General features: G+C 53.3%; 2 protein-coding genes across 3 annotated transcripts in view; both read right to left on the minus strand.

Moving 5' to 3' along the window:
- Positions 1-577: 577 nt before the first annotated feature.
- Positions 578-1,671, minus strand: LOC104671444 (the record flags this gene model as incomplete). Its single annotated transcript, XM_030936644.1, is given in 3 exon segments — positions 578-1,436; positions 1,438-1,488; positions 1,490-1,671. Coding segments are annotated over 3 exon segments (480 nt in total), but the record flags the coding sequence as incomplete, so codon positions are not given.
- GNG7 (G protein subunit gamma 7) overlaps positions 578-22,087 on the minus strand; it is a 211,360-nt gene continuing 189,850 nt past the window's right edge. For both annotated transcript variants that reach the window (XM_030936686.1, XM_030936687.1), the window contains exons 4-5: positions 9,705-9,822; positions 578-4,638 (exon numbers count right to left, since the gene is read on the minus strand). In XM_030936686.1, the coding sequence (XP_030792546.1) occupies positions 4,513-4,638; positions 9,705-9,785 (207 nt within the window). In that variant the 5' untranslated portion in view covers positions 9,786-9,822 and the 3' untranslated portion in view covers positions 578-4,512. The remainder of the gene's footprint in view (positions 4,639-9,704; positions 9,823-22,087) is intronic.

Consider the following 22,087-nt stretch of genomic DNA (forward strand, 5'->3'; position numbering starts at 1 on the left):
ACAGGTGTGAGCCACTGTGCCTGGCTTTTTTTTTTTTTTTTTTTTTTTGAGATTAGTCTTAATCTGTTGCCCAGGCTGGAGTGCAGTGGCATGATCTTGGTTCATTGCAGCCTTTGCCTCTTGGATTCAAGCAGTTCTCCCGCCTCATCCTCTTGAGTAGCTGGGATTATAATCACGTGCCATCACACCCGGCTAATTTTTGTAGTTTTAGTAGAGACATGGTTTCACTGTGTTGGCCAGGCTGGTCTCGAACTCCTGACCTCAAGTGATCCGCCCGCCTCGGGCTCCCAAAATGCTGGGGTTCCAGGCCTAAGCCACCACACCTGGTCCCTCCTAGATTTTCTAAGTACAAATCCTAAAGCCCGGGGGCCTGAGCGTTCCTGGTTTGTGGTGCAGCCCCCAGGGGTCCCCTCCTGTTACCTCTTCCCTGGGCCAGTGAAGGGAGGGTGGACGGGATGGTGTGGGGCCTTGGGTCCTCATGCCTGGAGCCAAGCCCGGGGCATTTGCTTGCATGCTAAGAGCTCCCTCTCCAGCAAGCCCCGGGCCAGGGAGAGAAGGAACAGCCCAGAGCCAGGAGAAAAGGGAGAGTGAGGCTGTTTATTGTGTATGAATTCACATCGTATCAACAACTCCACAGAATATTAAAACACTGCGAGAAAGTGGGTGCGGCACACCTGGAATTTTAAAAAAGTCAGAAATAAAAACAACCAGACATCCCAATGCAGATGGCATAGAACCTGCTAGAACCACAGGTGGCGGCTGGAAACAGGAGACAGGTCTTTACAAAGATTAGATCGGCAACGGTTCCGTGGACAGAGAAGGAGGCGCGGTTGGCCGGCGTATGGCTTCTGTGCAGAGGGCCCGAGGACTTTTAATAAGTGACCCCTTGAGGAAGGGCGTGGTGGCTCCACCTCCGCCCAGAAGCCCCCTCCCTGGTCACTCACGCCTGGGCAGGTGTGTGATGGTCCCTCCTACCTGCCCCAGAGCTTGGGCAGGATAGGGCCTGTTAACTTGGAGATGGATGCGTGGCCTGGAGGCCTAGCGTTGCACCCCGGACATGGTGGCCGGCCTGTCAAAGGGACCACGCAGAGAGAGGGAAAGTGGAGCACCTTCTGCCCCGGCCCACCCGCCCTGTTTATGTCCCCAGAGGCCAGAGGTCACAGCTGAGCTATCTGTGCTTGGCCTGGGGTTACCCCTGGGGCGGGTGGGAGAGGGGTGCATGTTCTGGCTCCTTCCTGGAGAGAGGAGGGCAGGGTAGGCGGAGCTGGTCCGGGAAGGTGCCCAGGTGGGTCACGACAGGGTCGGGGCCTGGCCCACTGTGGCCCTTCACCTGGCAACTGGTTTCTCACTCAGGACCGGGGAAGGCCCGTCAGAGACCCAGGCGGCAGAAGGAGAAATGGCCTTCTTGCTCCCACCCGACGTTGCCTTGTGTGTGCGTGGGTGGGGGTGAGTGTCCTTAACTCTCTTTTCCCCTGGCGTGGCTGAGACGCTGGTGTCCCCAAGGCTAGAGCTGCTGCTGCCACCCCCGCCCGCCAGCCCTGCATCTGGAGGTGCACGCACGCTCCTGGAAATGCCCATAAAACACGCGTTCACCCCAGGGATTCCCGGCAGAAAAGCACGCACGGCGCTTGGTGTGTGCGCTTGTCTGCAAAAGTATTTTCCACACTGTGGTCACTGAGGTTTACTCTACAAGAAAAAAAAAGGGAGAATTTTTTTTATCCCCCAAGCTAGAAAACTCACAGGCTTCTGGCAATGGCCACCTCCCTGGGGTCCGGGAGATGGTGGGGCCCAGATAGCTTAGGGAACCCAAGGCCCTGTGGATAGTGAAGGAGAGGCCAGCCTGTCCTTCCCCTCCCTGAGCCTCAGTTTACCTAGAATGCTTGGACCCCAGGCTCTCTGACTTCTGTGCAGGGTCCCGTCTGTGGGGCGGAAGGACATGGCTTTAGGGGCCTTTGCAGCTAAGAGTCCCTGGAAGCCGGGATTTAACCCCACCATTTCCAGCAGCCTAGGAGGCCTGGCTGCCTGGGCTGTGCCTCTGCAGCAGCCTCCGTTCCCCACTGGCATTTCTGGGGTCACATCGTTAGGACACACCAGTGGGACTGGACTTGGCACAGCTGTGCCCCCTCCTCCCTCTGCCCTGGCAGCGGGGGCTTGGGGATTAAGGCCTCTTTTAAGGAAAAATGGGCTGGGGTGTGTTTGTTCCCAGTTACCAAGATGGCTCGTTGGGAAGGGTGGGGGCAGGCGGGGTCTCCCTGCCTGGGGTCCTCCCAGGGTTTCTGGAACAGACTTTTGTCTCTTTCTGCCATTCCTGCTATGGGTGGTGGGGACGCCCACACCCCAAGCCCCGCCGGCTCCCAGCCCAACCACAGGAGGCTGCAGTCTCTTAGTAGCCTCTGGGGCTCTCCTGGGCCAACAGCAGGTTTGGCGGGGAGGGCTCCCCAAAGCCCCAGCCCTCCCGGACCGGCCGTAGAGAGCTGGGTGCCAGGGGTGGGGAGCCCAGCTGTTGCCTGTGGGAGCCGCCCGAGGCTGAGGAGTGAAGGTCACTCTCCCTGCACCTGCAACACACAGAGCCCTCCAACCTTGTGAGGTGGGAACCCCGGCAGTCGCCCCAGGAAGGGAACTGAGCAAGGATCCCCACCCCATGGGCCTGCACAGAGGACCTGGGCAGCCGTCCAGGAACCCTCTCGGCACGGGTCCTTAGATGCCCATTTCCACTGGGACTGGAGGGACAGAGCTGGGCTAGTTTTTTTGTTTTTTCTACTACTTGCTTCTGGGCCAGCCCCGTGGAGGGGGGTCGGGGCGGCCAGGCCTCCTGCGATCAGGGCTGTGTGGGGTCCCGGCGGCTCAGGGTCCGGCTCAGGTGTGGCCCCAGGTGACGCCAGCAGGCCCGGGAGGATGTGGCTGCACCTGCTCCCGTCTGTGCCGCAGAGGAGGACACAGTCGTCTTTCAGAAGCCTCCCCCAGACCCCATGGCATCTTCGATTTCCACTTGCCGCTGGGAGGAGTGACCCGTTCTGGGCCTAACGCATCTCCTGGCCTCAGGCAGTGGTCCCGGGGCGCACGGGGTAGAAAAGCGAAAAGATTGGGTTCGAGCGACAGGGCAATGTTTTGAGCGGACGTTTCGATCTCCGGGAGAACGTCTCACCTCCCAGCATCCTTCAAAGTCACTTCAAGATCATGGAACAACTTTGTATACACGTCAGCACAGGGTAGCCCCACCCGCCCCGCCGCGGCTCCCCAGCCTGCATTTCTGTTTGAGAAATGTCTATGGTGGATGTCAGAGGGTAGAACAAGCCGGAAGAGCCAAGGACGGTCAAAGCCTCTCCAGGCCACACAGATGCCTCGTGCTGAAAACACGCCGGGCGCCGTGGCTCACACCTGTAATCCCAGCACTTTGGAGGCCGAGGCGGGGGAATCACGAGGTCAGGAGATCGAGACCATCCTGGCCAATATGGTGAAACCCTGTCTCTACTAAAAATACAAAAATTATCCGGGCATGGTGGCGCACGCCTGTAGTCTCAGCTACTCAGGAGGCTGAGGCAGGAGAATCACTTGAACCCGGGAGGCAGAAGTTGCAGGGGGCCGAGATCGTGTCACTGCACTCCAGCCTGGGTAACAAGAGCGAAATTCCATCTCAAAAAAAAAAAAAAAAAAAAAATCCCAAAACAGGATGGGCTGGGCTGGTGACCGCTCCCCTTGGGCAAGTCCCGAAAACCCGTTTCTGGCACAGAGGGGACCCTGAAGAAAGGACCCATGGCAAAAATCATGCAGGGGAGTCACACTTGGCAACTCTTCATAGACGAAGCTCCCTCCCGACCCCCACGGTCCATCGTGCGTTCATTGCCTGATGGTACAGTTGAGTGACGGGCTCGACCATCACAATCCAAGTTTAGCCGTATGGAATAACAATTTTTTAAACAGAGAGATATTTCCAAAAAAAGTTCACGATGTCACCTCCCCCACCTCAATTTTACCTCTACTTAAAAACAACGCAAAGCATCTCAGTGACCCCGTGAAGTCTTTTTACAAACGGTCAGTTCTCCCGGAACTACTGCCACCGGGCAAAGTCACCTCCCTTTCCCCCTCGGCGCCGCGTCCACAATCGAAACGGCCATTGAGATTTTTACAAATGGTTACCACGTCACTGGGGGATTTCAGTTGTACCGAACGGGAAGTGGCCGTAAAGCCTCCATCCCGGCTTTGCCCAAACTGAGAGGGCCATGGGGTCGGACCCGAAACCCCATCTACACCTACAAGGTACATTCTACCCCATCCAGGCAGTGGGAACGCCTTTTTTTGGGGAGGAAGGGCGGATTTCTTTTGGAATTAAATGCTTTGGGGACTTGAGATGTTTTGTTTGAGCTGATTACTGAATGATGTCCTGCCTGAGACACAGAGAGAGAGAGAGAGCGAGAGAGAGAGAGAGCGAGCGAGAGAGAGAGCGAGAGAGCGAGAGAGAGAGCGAGAGAGCGAGAGAGCGAGAGAGAGAGAGAGCGCACATACAGAACACAGTTATAAAATGATACAAGGTTTCTTGTCCTTAAAGGGGTTCTCGGAGGCAGGGACGCCGACCAACAGGGGGTCGTTCCGAGCGTGTTGTTCACAGTAGCTCATGAGGTCAGACGCCGCTTTGGAGACCTGTGTTTGGGCACAAGGAGGAGAGAGGGGAGATATAAGAAGAGGCTGGCACACCCAGGTTCACAGCAGCGCCATTCCCAACAGCCACAGGCGGAGACAGCCCAGGAGCCCATCGACAGGGGCGGGGGCAAACAGTGTGGCCCGTCCACACGCTGGAATATTACTCAGCCATGAAAAGGAGCGTGGCTCTGACATAGGCCACAATGTGGATGCATCTTTTTTTCTTTCCTTTTTTTTTTTTTTTGAGACAGAATATCGCTCTGTCGCCCAGGCTGGAGTGCAGTGGCGTGATCTCAGCTCACTGTAAGCTCCGCCTCCTGGGTTCACGCCATTCTCCTGCCTCAACCATCTGAGTAACTGGGACTACAGGCGCCCGCCACCACACCCAGCTAATTTTTTTTGTATTTTTAGTAGAGACGGGGTTTCACCGTGTTAGCTAGGATGGTCTCGATCTCCTGACCTCGCAATCCGCCCGCCTCAGCCTCCCAAAGTGCTGGGATTACAGGTGTGAGCCATAGCGACTGGCCTAAAAAAGAATTTTTTTTAAAAAAAGAAAGGGCCGGACTTCCTTCAGCAAGCGTTGCCAGATTTTGCACACAAAGGGTCAGGGACAGAGGCACCCTGCTTTCGGAGTCCAAGACCTCATTCTCACCCCAAGGAAGGAAGGCCCCGAGAGGAAAACGCTGCCTGCACATTTGACGAGCTTGAGGGAGGTTTCAGGGACACCCAGCCAGGTGGCTGTGCCTGGTGAGGATGAGATAAGCTTGTCTCCATCTTTCTCGTGCAGCCTGAACCCCCGATGACTCTGAACCCCAGAGGGGCAGATGCTTCTGGTCACAGGAGGGACCCCCTGCCCCCCTTCTGCCAGCCTGCCCCAGGCCACACACCCGTCTCTCCTGGCCATGCCTTTGGGGGTGCCGCTGCCACTCCCCGCATAGCTCACCCCAGCAGGGCTGGAGCTGGGGTGTCAGGTGTCCTGGGTCAGGCTAAACGGGGACACGTCCGTCTGGCCCTGGATGTCATCCTGTAACCGGTAACTGTGTCTCTGTAGGACTCAGCGACCTTTCTCTCTTCTCTTTTTCCCCTGAAAGGTGAGAGGGCGATCACAGGGGGAGGATTAGATGTGGCAGCGGTGAGGGGATGATCCGAGAAGGATCCCAGCATCGCTTCACGGAGGGGCCTTTGTTGTCTGCTTTTGAGACAGGGTCTCGCTCTGTCCCCCAGGCTGGAGTGCAGTGGCGCTATCATAGCTCGCTGCAGCCTCCACCTCCTGGGCTCAAGGGATTCTCCCGCCTCAGCTGGGAGTACCTGAGTAGCTGGGACTACAGGAGTGAGCCACTACACCTGGCCGTGATTTTTTATTTTTTATTTTTATTATTTTTATTTTTTTATTTTGAGACGGAGTCTCGCTCTGTTGCCCAGGCTGGAGTGCAGTGGCGCGATCTCGGCTCACTGCAAGCTCCGCCTCCCGGGTTTACGCCATTCTCCTGCCTCAGCCTCCCGAGTAGCTGGGACTACAGGCGCCCGCCACCTCGCCCGGCTAGTTTTCTGTATTTTTTAGTAGAGACGGGGTTTCACCGTGTTAGCCAGGATGGTCTCGATCTCCTGACCCCATGATCCGCCCGTCTCGGCCTCCCAAAGTGCTGGGATTACAGGCTTGAGCCACCACGCCCGGCCAGTTTTTTGTATTTTTTAGTAGAGACGGGGTTTCACCGTGTAGACCAGGATGGTCTCGATCTCCTGACCTCGTGATCCACCCGTCTCGGCCTCCCAAAGTGCTGGGATTACAGGCTTGAGCCACCGCGCCTGGCCGATTTTTTATTATTTATTTATTTATTTAATTTTGAGACAGAGTTTCGCTCCATCAGCCAGGCTGGAGTGCGGTGGCATGATCTCCACTCACTGCAACCTCTGCCCCCCGGGTCCAAGCAATTCTCCCACCTTGGCCTCCCAAGTAGCTGGGACTACAGGCACCCGCCACCACGCCACGGTAATTTTTGTATTTTTTAGTAGAGACGGGGTTTTACCATGTTGGCCAGGCTGGTCTCGAACTCCTGACCTCAGGTGGCCCACCCACCTAGGCCTCCCAAAGTGCTGGGATTACAGGCATGAGCCCCGTGCCCAGCCTGGCCATAATTTTTAGAATAATTTTCTTGTACAGATGAGGGTCTCACCATGTTGCCCAGGCTGGTCTCAAACTCCTGGGCTCAGGCGATCCTCCCGCCTGGGCCTCTGGAAGCACTGGGGTTACAGGCATGAGCCACCTCGCTTGGCCAGGACCTCTGCATCCCAGATCCTCCGTCCTCCTTTGGGCCCCAAGGATACCTGGGACCTGGGCCCCTCAAAAGGCCAGGAGCCTGTGGGACAGCTTTGGGGTCTGGCCCAGCTGGGCAGCCAGGGAACACTCATGCCCACAGAGTGAGCCCGCTGGCCACGGCCTGTGATGACTCGGACCTGGCCTGCTTTCTAGGCTTCTATTTGGGAAGCGGCTGTCCTGGACGACAGAAATAGCCTCCAGACCCTGAAAATAGCTGGCGTTGTGGCTCTAGCACGCGGCCCCCTTGGCACCACCCCCATGCCCGCTGCGCTGGGCTGGAGAGCCCTGAGATCGTTGCCGTTGAGGCTCTGTGGTTCTGGTCGCCGCGTTGGAGCTGGGGATATAAAACCTCAGGCGGGACTGGGAGCGGGGACGGGTCAAATCCTGGCTCCCCGAGGCCCGACATTCAAACGGGCCGTGGGGGCCCCTCCTCAACATCAAACGGGGCAGGATGAGTCACCGCCCTCCGCCCGGGCTGGGGGCTGGCACAGACTCATAAAAGGAAAACCACTTCAACCAGGGCTTTCTCTTTCTTCAGCCTGAAGGAATGCTTTGAATGCTCAGGTCTGTCCTCAGCAGTCAGATTTCTGGAACATTCAGACACCTCGTGGGAGGCAGACCCCTCCCCTCCTGGCTGGATCTGGGCCGGCGGCGGCGTGATGGGGTCTGGGGGGGATTCAGAGCTGCGCTGGAGGGAGGCTCACTGGCTGATCAGAACCGTGTCTGACTCCTGCGCCACCTGGCCAGCGGGGACGAGTCTGTCTGCCCCCAAATGGGAGCAAAGCAAGGGCCAGGCACCCCTTCCTCATAAATTCCCGTGGCCGATAATGACGAGCTGGTGGCAGGTACCGGAGAACTGAGTTCTGAGTGGATACATGGGGTGATGGCTGATTTTATGGGGGTACTAGGGTGGGCCATGGTGCCCCAGAGTTTGGTTAAACGTTTATTTTATTTTATTTTTGAGATGGAGTCTCGCCCTGTTGCCCAGGCTGGAGTGTGGTGGCGCAATCTTGGCTCACTGCAACCTCTGCCTCCCAGGTTCAAGCTATTCTCCTGACTCAGCCTCCCAGGTAGCTGGGACTACAGGCGTCTGCCACCACACCTGGTTAACTTTTTTGCAATTTTAGTAGGGACTGTGTTTCACCATATTGGCCAGGCTGGTCTCGAACCCCTGACCTTGTGATCTACCCACCTCAGCCTCCCAAAGTGCTGGGATTACAGGCGTGAGTCACCGTGCCCGGCTGATTAAATGTTTTTCTAGATGTTGCTGTGAAGGTTGTTTTTTCTTTCCTTTTTTTTTTTTTTTGTTTATAGAATCTTGCATCTTGCTCTGTTGCCCAGGCTGGAGTGCAATGGCATGATCTCAGCTCACTGCAATGTCCCAGGTCCAAGTGATTCTCCTGCCTCAGCCTCCCAAATAGCTGGGATTACAGGCACGCATCACCACCCCTTGGTAATTTTTTTGGTATTTTTAGTAGAGATGGGGTTTCACCATGTTGGCCCGGCTAGTCTCAAACCCCTGACCTCAGGTGATCTGCCCACCTCAGCCTCCCAAAGTGCTGGGATTACAAGTGTGAGCCACTGCGCTCAGCCTGCTTTTTATTTTGTAGGGATGGGGTTTTGCTATGTTGTTGCCCAGGCTAGAATTGAACGCCTGACCTCAAGTGATCCTCCTGCCTTAGCCTGCCAAAGTTCTGGGATTACAGGTGTGAGCCACTGCGCCTGGCATGCAAAAGTCTGATGGTGTTTTTTTTTTGTTGTTATGTGATTCACCTTTAAATGTGTAGACTTCAAGCACAGCAGGTGACCGTCTGTAATGCAGGTGGGCCTCATCTAATCAGTTGAAGGACTTAAGAGAAAAAGCCGGGGGTCCTCCCAGGAGGAAGGCACTCTGCCAGGAGTTCCAGCTGCAGCACCAACTCTTCCCTGGGTCTCCAGCCTGCTGGCCTGCACTGCAGATTTCAGGACTTGCCTTAAAATAAATCTCTCTCGACTGGGCACAGCCTCAAGTGTGATCCTTGTGAGAAACTTCAAATGGGCCGGGCACGGTGTCTCACGCCTGGAATCCCAGCACTTTAGGAGGCCGAGGTGGGTGCATCAACTGAGGTCAGGAGTTCGAGACCAGCCTGGCCAATATAGTGAAACACCATCTCTACTAAAAATAAAAAAAAATTGGCCGGGCGTGGTGGTGCATGCCTGTAATCCCAGCTGCTTGGGAGGCTGAGACAAGAGAATCGCTTGAACCTGGGAGGTGGAGGTTGCAGTGAGCTGAGATCGTGCCATTGCACTCCAGCCTGGACGACAGAGCAAGACTCCGTCTCAAACAAACAAACAAACAAATCCTTCAAACAACATAGACGTGAAAAAAGTAAACAGGACATGCCCTCTCCTCCCGCCCGGGACTGTGTCTCTCAGTTTAATTTGCATCCATCACAGCCACGGAGCTGGACAGAGTGATGCAGATGAGGACGGCAAAGTGCTCTGTCACGATGACCGTCTCCATGGGGCCCCAGCGTGTTTACAAAGCACGTTACGTTGCCGCAGGAACCCGTGAGATAGGTGTTAGATCAGCTGCCTCTTTCTGCCGAGGAAATGGAGGCTCAGAGAGGTTAAGGGAGGGCCCCAAGGTCACACAGCAAGAGGCACAGCTGTGGGGCAAGCCTCTGCCCTCCTGCCGAGCCTCCTGTCCGCCATTTGCGGGGCACCCACGGGCCTCTCCCCTCCTCTTCCTGGTGTCCGCCGGGCTTACCTTGATACGCTCAATCCCAGCTTCTATGCGTAGCTGTTCCACCAGCTTCCGGGCCTGGGCTATGTTGTTAGTGGCTGACATTGTCTGCCATCAGCTCTGGGCCCCGTTGTCCAGAGAGCTGTGGGGGAAGCAGAGGGGTGTGGGTCAAAGCTCAGGTCAGGCCTCTGGGTGGCAGCAGGGGCGCCCAACCTTGGCTCAACCTTCCCAACTCTGGGCACAACCACTTGGCCTCTGGGTGGGGACCAGGGGCCTCGGTGTACACAGAGCTGGTACTCAATAAAAGGATACACAATACAAGGTACACAATAAAAGGTACACAATAAAAGGATCAATTAAAAAAAAAAATCCCTTTGACACCGCCCAGCCTCCTTGGTTTCCAGCATAGAGCCTGGCACACCGTCAGCCGTGACAATCCTCTGTGAGAGTTTGCAGAAGGAGGGATTGAAAAGGGCAAAGGCAGGCCGGGCGCGGTGGCTCACGCCTGTAATCCCAGCACTCTGGGAGGCCAAGGCGGGCGGATCACAAGGTCAGGAGATCGAGACCATCCTGGCTAACACGGTGAAACCCCATCTCTACTAAAAAAAAAAAAACAAAAAAATTAGCTGGGTGTGGTGGCGGGTGCCTGTAGTCCCAGCTACTCAGGAGGCTGAGGCAGGAGAATGGTGTGAACCCGGGAGGTGGAGCTTGCAGTGAGCCAAGATCGTGCCTCTGCACTCCAGCCTGGGCAACAGAGCAAGACTCCATTTCAAAAAAAAAAAAAAAGACAAAAAAGAGAAAGGGCAAAGGGAATAGGTCAGGAGGAATAGTCCTCTGGAGAAGGGAGGACTCACACAGGCTCCCAAGTGGCCTGCCTCAGTCACGTGGCAGGAGTTCCTGCCCTCCAGGGGACGGTGGGGACAGTGGGTGATGCCTGGGGATATCTGTGGCTGTGGGGGGGGGGTGCTCCTGGCATGGAGTGGGTTGGGTGGAGGCCAGGGACATTGCTCAGCTCCCTGCAGTGCCCAGGACGGCCCCATGCCAGGGAAGGATCGACCCTGATGTCCATGGTGCCCAGGGGAGACCCCGGGTCAGGGCAGGGATCACAGCAGAACCCCCAATGACTGTCCTTTGTTTTTTTTTTTGAGATGGAGTTTTACTCTGTCGCCTAGGCTGGAGTGCAGTGGCACGATCTCAGCTCACTGCAACCTCTGCCTCCCGGGTTCAAGCAATTCTCCTGCCTCAGCCTCCCAAGTAGCTGGGATTACAGGCCCCCGCCACCGGGCCCGGCTAATTTTTGTATTTTTAGTAGAGACAGGGTTTCACCATGTTGGCCAGGCTGGTCTCGATCTCCTGACTTCAGGTGATCCACCCTCCTCGGTCTCTCAACGTGCTGGGATTACAGGTGTGAGCCACCTCGCCCGGCCTGTCCTCCATGTCCTTCATACTGAACCAGTCAGGAGCCCACGCTGTTGCTTCTTGAATTCTCCTGGATCAACCCAGGACCTCAACAGGGCAGATGATCACGGGATGTAGAGTCTTTTGGGGGTCCGTGGAATCCCCCAAGGTCTCATCTGGGGGTGACTCTGCCCTGCATGGAGCACTGGGTGATGTCTGGGACATCTGTGGCTGTCATGAGTTGGGGGTGCTCCTGGCAGGGCGTGGTTGGAGGCCAGGGATGCTGCTCAGCACCCTGCAGTGTCCAGGATGGCCCCACTCCAGGGAACGATCCAGCCCCACGTGTCAGCAGTGTCCAGGCTAGAGAAACCTGCTTAGTAGGACCCAGCGAGGGGGTCGGTGCTGATGGGGGTGGCAGGGGCAGGGGCCAGGTTCAAGAGTCCTGGGCAGCTGCAGTCCCATCCGGGCGTTTGTGAACAGTTAATTAAGCCGCGCCCTGTTTCCGTCATAACTCATGGCATTGCTGTCTGTTTTGCAGAGCCAGGCAGCCGCAGAGAAGCCAAGGCAGATTCCAAAGTTTTCAAAAAATGCCTACTTAGTGATAAGAAGGAAAGGAGCATCCATGCATATCACACCGCAGGGGAATCTCCAGGGCCTAGGATGTGTAGCATGGTTCTGTTTCTACAATGTGTTTAAGAGGACTTTTTATAGACAGAGTCTTGCTCTGTCGCCCAGGCTGGCGTGCAGTGGCGCGATCTCAGCTCACTGCAACCCCCGCTTCTCCCTTCCAGTGCTACTCCCACTTCGGCCTCCTGAGTAGCTGGGATTACAGGTGCACGTGCCACCACGCCTGGCTAATCGTTGTATTTTTGGTAGAGATGGGGTTTTACCATGTTGGCCAGGCTGGTCTCAAACTCCTGGCCTCAAGTGATCTGCCTGTCTCGGCCTCCCAAAGTTCTGGGATTACAGGCATGAGCCACCATGCCTGGTCCAGGGACAAAATTTTAGAAATGGAGAACAGATTAACGGTTGCCAGGGATCAGGAAGGCGCAGGGGCTGGGAGGGAGATAGGTCTCTGTATAAAAGGGCAACACAGCCAGGCACGGTGGCTCTTGCCTGTAATCCCAGCACTTTGGGAGGCTGAGATGGGAGGATCACTTGAGTCCAGGAGTTTGAGGCCAGCCTAGGCAACATAGCAAGATCCCCTCACTACAAAAAATTAAAAAATTAGCTGGGCATAGGTGGCACACTCCTGTGGTCCCAGCTACTTGGGAGGCTGAGGTGGGAGGATCTCTTGAGCCTGGGAGGTTGAGGCCAGACTGGGCAACTTAGTGAGACCCCATCTCTGAATGAATACGTAAATAAAAGGGCAACATGAATGATCCCTGTTAGTGCCTCAACTACGGTGATGAATCCACAAGCCCATACGGGTGATAAACGCACAGAGAGCCTCACACACTCACACACCAGCAGGCACAGTACTGCCTACTACGGAACTGAGGGAGGCTGGTGGCTGTGTGACTGTCAACCTCACACCCTCACACACTCACACACCAGCCGGTACAATACTGAATACTGCGGAACCTGAGCGAGGCTGGTGGCTGTGTGACTGTCTAGCTGTGATCCTGCCCATAGCTTTACCAAATGTTACCACTGGGGATGGCCGGGGAATGACACACAGAATTCCTGTACATTCTTTGTTAGCACTGGATGTGACTCCACGGCGATCTCAATAAAAGGATCAATTAAAAAAAAAAATCCCTTTGACACCACCCAGCCTCCTTGGTTTCCAGCAGACCTCCCGCCCCCACTTTTTGGGGGCAGAGAAGGCCCAATCTGTCTGCTCTGAAGGCAGGGCCCACGTGTGGCCGCTCAGAAGGCTCTGATTCCAGAGAGATTCAAAGCAGCCACAAAACATCCAACTCAGGGAAAACCGCCCTTGGTTGGGCTTAAAAATACCTACATTACTCAGTGCTAAAAATACGTGCACACAGAGAACAAATGGGCTGGCCCCACCTCCTGTTTTCCTTGGAAGGCCAGGGGGTCCTATTTAGCATCCACAGTCAGGAGTGTCCACCCAGACCATGGGCCCCTGCTGCCCTGGGCAGCCACCCCCCCAATTTCCATGTGAACATCAGGCCCTGAGCCTTGCTGGCTTTTCTGTTTTGGGCGAAATTTCCTGGGAGATGCTCCCTTTGGGCTGGGTAATAACTCAGGCCTGCCAGAAAGGCCAGAGAGGGCTGTGCTGTGTGTGTGTATGTGCATGTGTGTCTATGTTTATTTGCATGCATGTCAATTATGTGCATGTGACTGTACACATAAGTGTGGGGGTGTGTGCACTCACGTCGTGTGCATGTCAGTGTACACATGTGTATGAATGTGCGTGCACCTATGAATGTATGTGTACTTTGCGTGTGCATGTGTGTGCACGTGTATGCTGGCATGCATGAGTGCATATATGCGTGTGTGTGCACACATATCTGCATGTGTGTGTATGTGTACATGCGTATGTATGGATGTGCATGTCAGCATGCATATGAGTCTGTGCATCAGTGCATGTGTGTACATGAACATGTGTGTACATAAGCATCTGTGTCTATGAGTGCATGTACATATCTACATATGTGTGTGTGTGCGCCTGCATATGAGTGTATGCATAGGTGGGTTTGCATACGTGCATGTGTGTGGGCATGCATGTCAGTGTGCACAGGTGTATGTGAACGTGTGTGGACATGTCACTGCATATGTGTGTGCGCACACGTGTGTGGGCATGCATGTCACTATGTGTGCACGTGTGTGTGGGCATGTCACTGCATATGCGTGTGCATGCACGTGTGTGAGAGTATGTCACTATGGGTGTGTGCACGTATGTGGGCATGTGTATATGTCACTGTAGGTGTGTGGATATCTGAGTGCGTGGGTGTGTACATGCGTGTCTGCATGTGTACATGCGTGCGTGTGTGTGTGCACGGGCGTGCATGTGTATGCTCGTGCTGAGATGCCGAGACTCAGACACAGATTGCATCACCCATGCAGTCGCCTCCCCAAGTCCCCGTCTCGGTGGTGTCACCAGCCGGCAGTGACTCAGGAGCAGCCATGCCCCCAGCTGAGGACTAAGCCAACAGCAGCAGAACTGGCCACTGAGCTGAGTCAGCCAGGAAAGCCCCTCCCAGCCGCCTCCCTGCAGAGGCGCACGGGTGCCCGGCACCCCGACCTGAATGTGCTTGCCGCCCGGGGAAGCTGTGGGAGCGGCGGGAGCAGGCAGCTCCGGGGGCAGGGACAGGTGGTCAAAGCTGCACACAGTCCCCGCAGTCCCCGCGGCACCGTCCTCAGGGTGGGCTCTGCCTCGGTGCACAGGCCCCTTCAGGCAGGCAAGGCTCCAGGTGAGGCTCTCCAAAAATAAAACTTAAGAGGGACGCTGCCCGGCCCTGGGCCGGCCTCCTAGCAAAAGGCTCACAGCCACACCCGAGTCTAACTAAGCCTGCCTCGTGCAGAAAAATCCCACTCGCGCCTGAAAGTCAAGAAGGATGAGGGTCCCCCCCCACCCCAGGGCACAGTGGAAATCTGTGGTCGCTCAAGGAAGGGTGACCAGCCCCGAAACAGAGAGCAGACCTGAGCTGACTAGACACGAGGCTCCAGTGCACGCAAGGGCTGAACAAAACCGCAGGAGAGAAGCTGGCAGCACCGGCCGGGAGGGAGGTGGGAGCACAGGAGCCTCCCGGGGAGCCGTCGACCTCTAACCCCTTGCTCCAGCAGTTACCCCGAGGGAAAAAAATGAAAAATAAAAAGCTACATATAGAAAGGCGTTTATAATTGTGTTACATGTAAGAGTGAAAAGTTAGAATGCAAGTGCTCCATTTCCTTTTTTTTTTTTTTTTTGAGATGGAGTCTCGTGCTGTTACCCAGGCTGGAGTGCAGTGGCAGGATCTCGGCTCACTGCAGCCTCTGCCTCCCGGGTTCAAGCGATTCTCCTGCCTCAACCTCCTGAGTGGCTGGGATTACAGGTGCCTGCCACCACGCCCATTTAATTTTTGTATTTTTAATAGAGACATGGTTTTACCACGTTGGCCAGGCTGGTCTTGAACTCCTGATCTCAGGTGATCCACCCACCTCGACCTCCCAAAGTGCTGGGATTATAGGCGTGAGCCACTGCGCCCGGTCTACTATTAGTTTATAATATAAACTTATGCTATATTATAATACAGTATAATATTATACATTTATTACATATTTGTATATTTTGTTATATGTTTACTCATATATTTATATGTATACTCTATATTTATGTCATTTATCACACATTTATTACATACTTGAAGATTCATTCATGATATATTAATATCAGTTTTGTATTACCAATATATAGTTTTATTAGTATTTAGTATTTGTATTATACACTTATTGCATACATATTTGTATCTTTATTCACCATTTATATAATTTATGCATTATTAATTATATAGTTTGATTTCTATTTTGACATTTACGTTTGCTATTGATTTTGTATTTATAATATATTTAGATTGCTATTTTATATCTGTATATATATATTCATTATATAGTTACATCATCTGTGATAGGTTTATTGAATATTGTTTATCTTAACTTTTTTTTTGAGAGGGAGTCTTGCTCTGTCACCCAGGCTGGAGTGCAGTGGTGCAATCTCAGCTCACTGCAACCTCCGCCTCCTGGGTTCAAGCGATTCTCCTGCCTCAGCCTCCTGAGTAGCTGGGACTACAGGTGTGCGTCACCACGCCTGGCTAATTTTTGTATTTTTAATAGAGATAGAGTTTCACCATGTTGGTCAGGCTGGTCTCAAACTCCTGACCTAGTGATCCACCCGCCTCGGCCTCCCAAAGTGCTGGGATTACAGGTGTGAGCCACCGCTCCTGGCCCTCTCTTTTTTATTTTGAAATAATTAAGGACTCAGGCAGTTGCAAACATAGTCCAGGGAGCCCCGTGCACCCTCTCCCGGTCCCCTCCGGGGCAATGTCATCTGTGACTATGAGATAGTATCAGAACCGGGACGCTGAGGTCAGCCCAATGCTGTGTCTCAGACGGCACCGGCGCCCCCCCACCCCCGCCGCTCATCTGGGGGTGCGGGGGGAGTTTTGGTATCTCACATCCCTCCAGGAAGGTGGCCTGAGTCCCTCTCTGGGGGCATCGCCCCTCTGGAGCTGTGCCCCTACCTGCGGGCCTGTCCTCACTGGGTGGAGGAGAGGAGGTGTGGCCTAAATGTTTGCTGAGCAGATGGCTGGGCAGACAAAGGCCCAAAACTGCGACAAAATTGACAGTGTTATCAGTAAAGAGAGACACAGCCGAGGGCCTCAGTCTGCAAAGCTGGCTGAACTCCAAAGTTCATAAAATCCTAAAGAGACCTGATCTAAACTTGGAAGTTTGACTCACTCCAGTACAGGCCCTCTCCCTCTGGCTGGATCCTTCTCTGGGGTGGGGCCGTCCTGGGCACTGCAGGGTGCTGGGCAGCATCGCTGGTCCCCACCCACCTCATGCCAGGAGGACCTTCCCCCCACCCCACAGTCACAACGAGCACAAATGTCCCCAGACTTGGACAGGTGTCCCCTGGGGGAAAAATTTAGGCCTTTATGGAACTCCCTTATCAGGAGAAATCCTGTAGCTCAGCGTGGTTCCCTTAGGCAAAATGCAAAGAGTGTGAACCCAGCTGACTGGAGGCCCCAAGAAATAAACACTACTGAATGAAAATATGCTGGGCGTGGTGGCTCACGCCTGTAATCCCAGAACTGGGGAGGTTGAGGCGGGTGGGTCATTTGAGGTCAGGAGTTCAAGAACAGCCCGGCCAAGAGGGTGAAACCCCGTGTCTGCTAAAAATACAAAAAAATGAGCCAGGCATGGTCGTGCATGCCTGTAATTCTAGCTACTCGGGAGGCTGAGGGCAGGAGAATCGCTTGGACCCAGGAAGTGGAGGTTGCAGTGAGCCAAGAGCGTGCCACTGCACTCCAGCCTGGGTGACAGAGTGAGACCCTGTCTAAAAAAAAAAAAAAAGGAAACACAGGAGTGTTTCCAAAAGGACTTTTATTAGCATCCCAGAACGCTTTGTGACTAGGCGATGCCCCACGGGGCCGGAGCCTTCCCCCAGATGTGAGCCCCATGGCATTTGAAGGGAGTGAGACCACAGCTCCCACAGAAGAGGGAACTCTGGAAGGCCAGAAATCTGCCCTGGTTCTACCAAGCTGTGTGGCCTTGGGAAAATTGCCTTCCCTCTCTGAGCCCCAGTGACCTCTGTTGAAATGCTCAGAGGGACACTCTCATCTCTGCACCAGCCCTGGCCCCCAGGTTCCTGTGCCAGGAAACGGGAGTTCCAGAGTCTGGCAGGCAAGAAGAGGACCCTCTTCTAGGGACCTGTGGCAACTGCCAAGTATAAACACAGCTGCTGGAAAGACAAGGTGGCTGGAACATCCTGCACCCAGTGAATGTGGACAGGCCGGTTTGCCAGGAGCTCTTGAGAAATCTCCCTCCCTGTGGACTTGCACCCTGTCACCACTCCCCTGACCTGCCCCGAGGCTGGGGTGCAGTAGGGAATTGCAACAGCCCCACCGGCCCTGGAGAGACCTGGGCAGAGCTGGAAGCTGATCATATTAAAAATCAGCGTGGATCGGATTCGGGATGAGCCTCAAACTGGCTGTGCTGAAATTACCTATTTTTGTGTTGTTGGATTTTTTGTTTGTTTGTTTTTGTTTTTTGAGACGGAGTCTCACTCTGTTGCCCAGGCTGGAGTGCAGTGGCATGATCTCGGCTCACTGCAACCTCTGCCTCCCAGGTTCAGGAAATTCTCCTGCCTCAGCCTCCCGAGTAGCTGGGATTACAGGCATGCACCACCACGCCCGGCTAATTTTTGCATTTTTAGTGGAGACGGGGTTTCACCCTGTGGGCCAGGCTGGTCTCGAACTCCTGACCTCAGGTGATCCGCCCACCTTGGCCTCCCAAAGTGCTAGGATGACAGGCATGAGCCACTGCACCCGGCCCATTTTTGTGTTGTTGAACTTAAAGCATGAGCTTGGGCAAATCCCTTCTTCTTTTGAGCCATAGGGTAAAGGTGAGAGGAGAGTCTTGTATGCGCCGTGATTAGTTCCAGAAGTCCAGGGTGATCCAGTCATGCTTGCATCACTTCCGTGTCATTTATGGACTCGATGAGAGACAAAGGGCCTCTGGGGACTGTGAGTTGCATAAGCCTCTGCTGAACTGACAGAACATTCAGGTTTCAGGGAGAGGTGAGGTCATTGCCAGGGATCTTATTCAAGGGATAAAGGCTGACACCTGTTCCTGAAGAGGGACCACATGGTGCATGCCTGGAAGTGGAAAACCTGGGCTCGCATTCTGGCTCTGCTTCTGGTGTCTGGGTCATGGCTTCCTCAACTGGAAAATAAGAGGGCTCCTCTCAAGGCTGAGGATGGGTCCCCATTTGTCATCCTGTGGCTCTAAGATCAAGAAGATCCAGACCTCCTTCTAAACGACTTGGACTTTGGACTAAAATCTCTATGGGTAGATTTTGGCTTGCACAATGGTGGATTAGCTGCTAAGGACAAACCCACTCTCTTGCTGAGGTCAACTAGAAAAGCTGGACAGGGCCGGGCGCGGTGGCTCACACCTGTGATCCCAGCACTGTGGGAGGCCGAGGTGGGTGGATCACTTGAGGTCAGGAGTTTGAGACCAGCCTGGCCAACATGGTGAAACCCCGTCTCTGCTAAAAATACAAAAATTAGCTGGGCGTGGTGGCGCGTGTCTGTAGTCTCGGCTACTTGGGAGGGTGAGGCACAAGAATCGCTTAAACCTGGGAGGCAGAGGTTGCAGTGAGCTGAGATTGCACCATTGCACTCCAGCCTAGGTGACAGAGCGAGACTCTGTCTCATAAAAGAAAAAAAAGTTGGACAGGGCCAGGTGTGGTGGCTCATGCCTATAATCCCAGCACTTTGGGAGGCCGAGGTAGGAGGATCACTTGAGGTCGGGAGTTTGAGACCAGCCTGGCCAACATGGTGTAACCCTGTCTCTATTAAAATACAAAAATTAGCTGGGCGTGATGGCGCATGTCTGTAGTCCTAGCTACTCGGGAGGTTGAGGCACAAGAATTGCTTAAACCTGGGAGGCAGAGGTTGCAGTGAGCTGAGATTGCGCCACTGCACTCCAGCCTGGGTGACAGAGCAAGACCGTGTCTCAAAAAGGAAAGAAAAGCTCAACAGAATGTCAAAGCGTCTGCTCAAGGGCCTGCAGGCTTATTAAGATAATGGAGAATTTCCAGCCAGGATTTAGGGGAGGATCGAAGGACAGCCTGGGTTTGGGGTCACTTTTTCTGGGGTGGGGAGGGTTTGCTGAGAGGCCCAGTGATATTTCTACCAGCTTCACAAGGCCAAGGGTACAGAAATTGAGGTCCAGGGTCTCCTGAGGAGAGAAGCCTTGGTCAATTCCCCCTTGGGGTGAATTGGGACAACTTAATGTTGCACTGTAAGAGGAATGATCACAGCCGGGCGCGGTGGCTCACGCCTGGAATCCCAGCACTTTGGGAAGCTGAGGCAGGCGGATCACCTGAGGTCAGGAGTTTGAGATCAGCCTGGCCAACAGGGTGAAACCCCGTCTCTACTAAAATACAAAAATTAGCTGGGCATGATGGCGGGTGCTTGTAATCCCAGCTAGTCAGGAGGCTGAGGCGAGAGAATCGCTGGAATCCGGGAGACAGTGGTTGCAGTGAGCCAAGACTGCGCCACTGCACTCCAGCCTTGGCAGCTGAATGAGACTCTGTCTCAAAAATAAGTAAGTAAGTAAATAAATAAATAAATAAGAGTAATCATCAGGAAGCAGACAGGTCTTTAGAGCAACTGTAGCTGAGTTTGAATAATCTCAATCCCTGATACTGGATTAGGGTGATTCTAGATTGCTCGTGGCCCCAAATGTCTGGAAGACGTAAACATAAATCCTCTCCGGAGGAAAACAATATCATCCCAGTCCTCAGATTATTTCTACATACAAATTCGCAACGCGATGTCTGGAATGGAAGCAAAAATAACTAGACATACGAGGAGCCAGGACCACATAAACAAAAATCAGCAGAAATAACCAGCACTACAAACAGACCCACAGGGTTTCCATACACTGGGAACTGACAGAGACTTTAAATTAATTGTGCTAATTACGTTCAAGGAAATAAAAAGATGAGATTGGAATTTTAGCAGCAAATCAGAACGATAGGGCAAAAAAGGAGCCACTGGATATGGAGAAAATGACAATATCTGAAAAGTAAGAGCTCAATGGAAGACATAAAAATTAGTGAACTGGAAGACAGAACAGAGAAAAACATCCAGAAAGAAGCAAGAAGACACAAAGGGAAAGAAACTACAGAAGAAAGAGCAGAAGACACAGGAGATGCGCTGAAGTACAATGTACATGTTATTGGAACACCGGAAGGAGGAGAGAGAGAATGAAGCAGGAACAATCTTTGAAGAGATAACGACCAGTAACTTTCTAAAACTGATAAAAAGACCTCAAGCCACAGCTTCCAGAATTCTAGAACCTCAGGCAAAAGAAATGTCCTAAAAAGTGGCAGAGAAATGGTCAATAAGCACATGAAATGGTATCTAATGATTAGTCATCAGGGAAATATGAATTAAAGCCATAAAGAGAGACTGCCTTTCAACCACTAGAGTGGCAAAAATTAAAAAGACTGACAACACTTAGGGACATGGATGCAGCTGGAAACCATCATTCTTAGCAAACTATCACAAGAAGAGAAAACCAAACACCACATGTTCTCACTCATAGGTGGGAACTGAACAATGAGATCACTTGGACTCGGGAAGGGGAACATCACACACTGGGGCCTATCATGGGGAGGGGGGAGGGGGGAGGGATTGCATTGGGGAGTTATACATGATATAAATGATGAATTGATGGGTGCTGACGAGTTGGTGGGTGCAGCACACCAACATGGCACAAGTATACATATGTAACAAACCTGCATGTTATGCACATGTACCCTAGAACTTGAAGTATAATAAATAAAAAAAAAAAAAAAAAAAAAAAGACTGACAACACTACATATTTGGGAGGATGTAGAAGAACTGGATTCATCATCCATGACTGACGGGAGTGTGAAATAGCACAAGCACCATGGAAAATGGTTTAGCAGTTTCTTACAAGGCTGAACGCATACCTCACCTATGACCCAGCAATTCCACTCCTAGGGGTTTACTCAAGATACATAAAAACATGTCTCCATGAAAGGACTTGTACAAGATGTTCATAAGCTTTGACTCATGACGGCAAAACCTGGAAACGACCCAAATGCCTTTCAATGGGGCAATCAACAAGCCATGCCGTTTCACACAATGAAATGCGACTGCACAATCAAAAAGAAGAAACCACGGAGAGATCGAGCAACGTGTATGATTTTCAAAAATATTTCGTCAAGCAACAGAAGCTGAGTATTAGAGGTGCATGTTATATAATTCCATTTATATAAAGTTCAAGAATAGGCCGGGCGCGGTGGCTCACGCCTGTAATCCCAGCACTTTGGGAGGCCGAAGCGGGCAGATCACGAGGTCAGGAGATTGAGACCATCCTGGCTAACGCAGTGAAACCCCGTCTCTACTAAAAATACAAAAAACTAGCCGGGCGTGGTGGCGGGCGGCCGTCGTCCCACCGACTTGGGAGGCTGAGGCAGGAGAATGGCGTGAACCTGGGAGGTGGAGCTTGCAATGAGCCGAGATTGTGCCACTGCACTCCAGCCTGGGTGACAGAGCGAGACTCCGTCTCAAAAAAAAAAAAAAAAAAAAAAGAGGCCGGGCGCGGTAGCTCAAGTCTGTAATCCCAGCACTTTGGGAGGCCGAGACGGGCGGATCACGAGGTCAGGAGATCGAGACCATCCTGGCTAACACTGTGAAACCCCGTCTCTACTAAAAAATACAAAAAACTAGCCGGGCGAGGTGGCGGCGCCTGTAGTCCCAGCTACTCAGGAGGCTGAGGCAGGAGAATGGCGTGAACCC

This window comes from Rhinopithecus roxellana, chromosome 8 (assembly GCF_007565055.1).
Source record: "Rhinopithecus roxellana isolate Shanxi Qingling chromosome 8, ASM756505v1, whole genome shotgun sequence".
NCBI classification, from domain to species: domain Eukaryota; kingdom Metazoa; phylum Chordata; class Mammalia; order Primates; family Cercopithecidae; genus Rhinopithecus; species Rhinopithecus roxellana.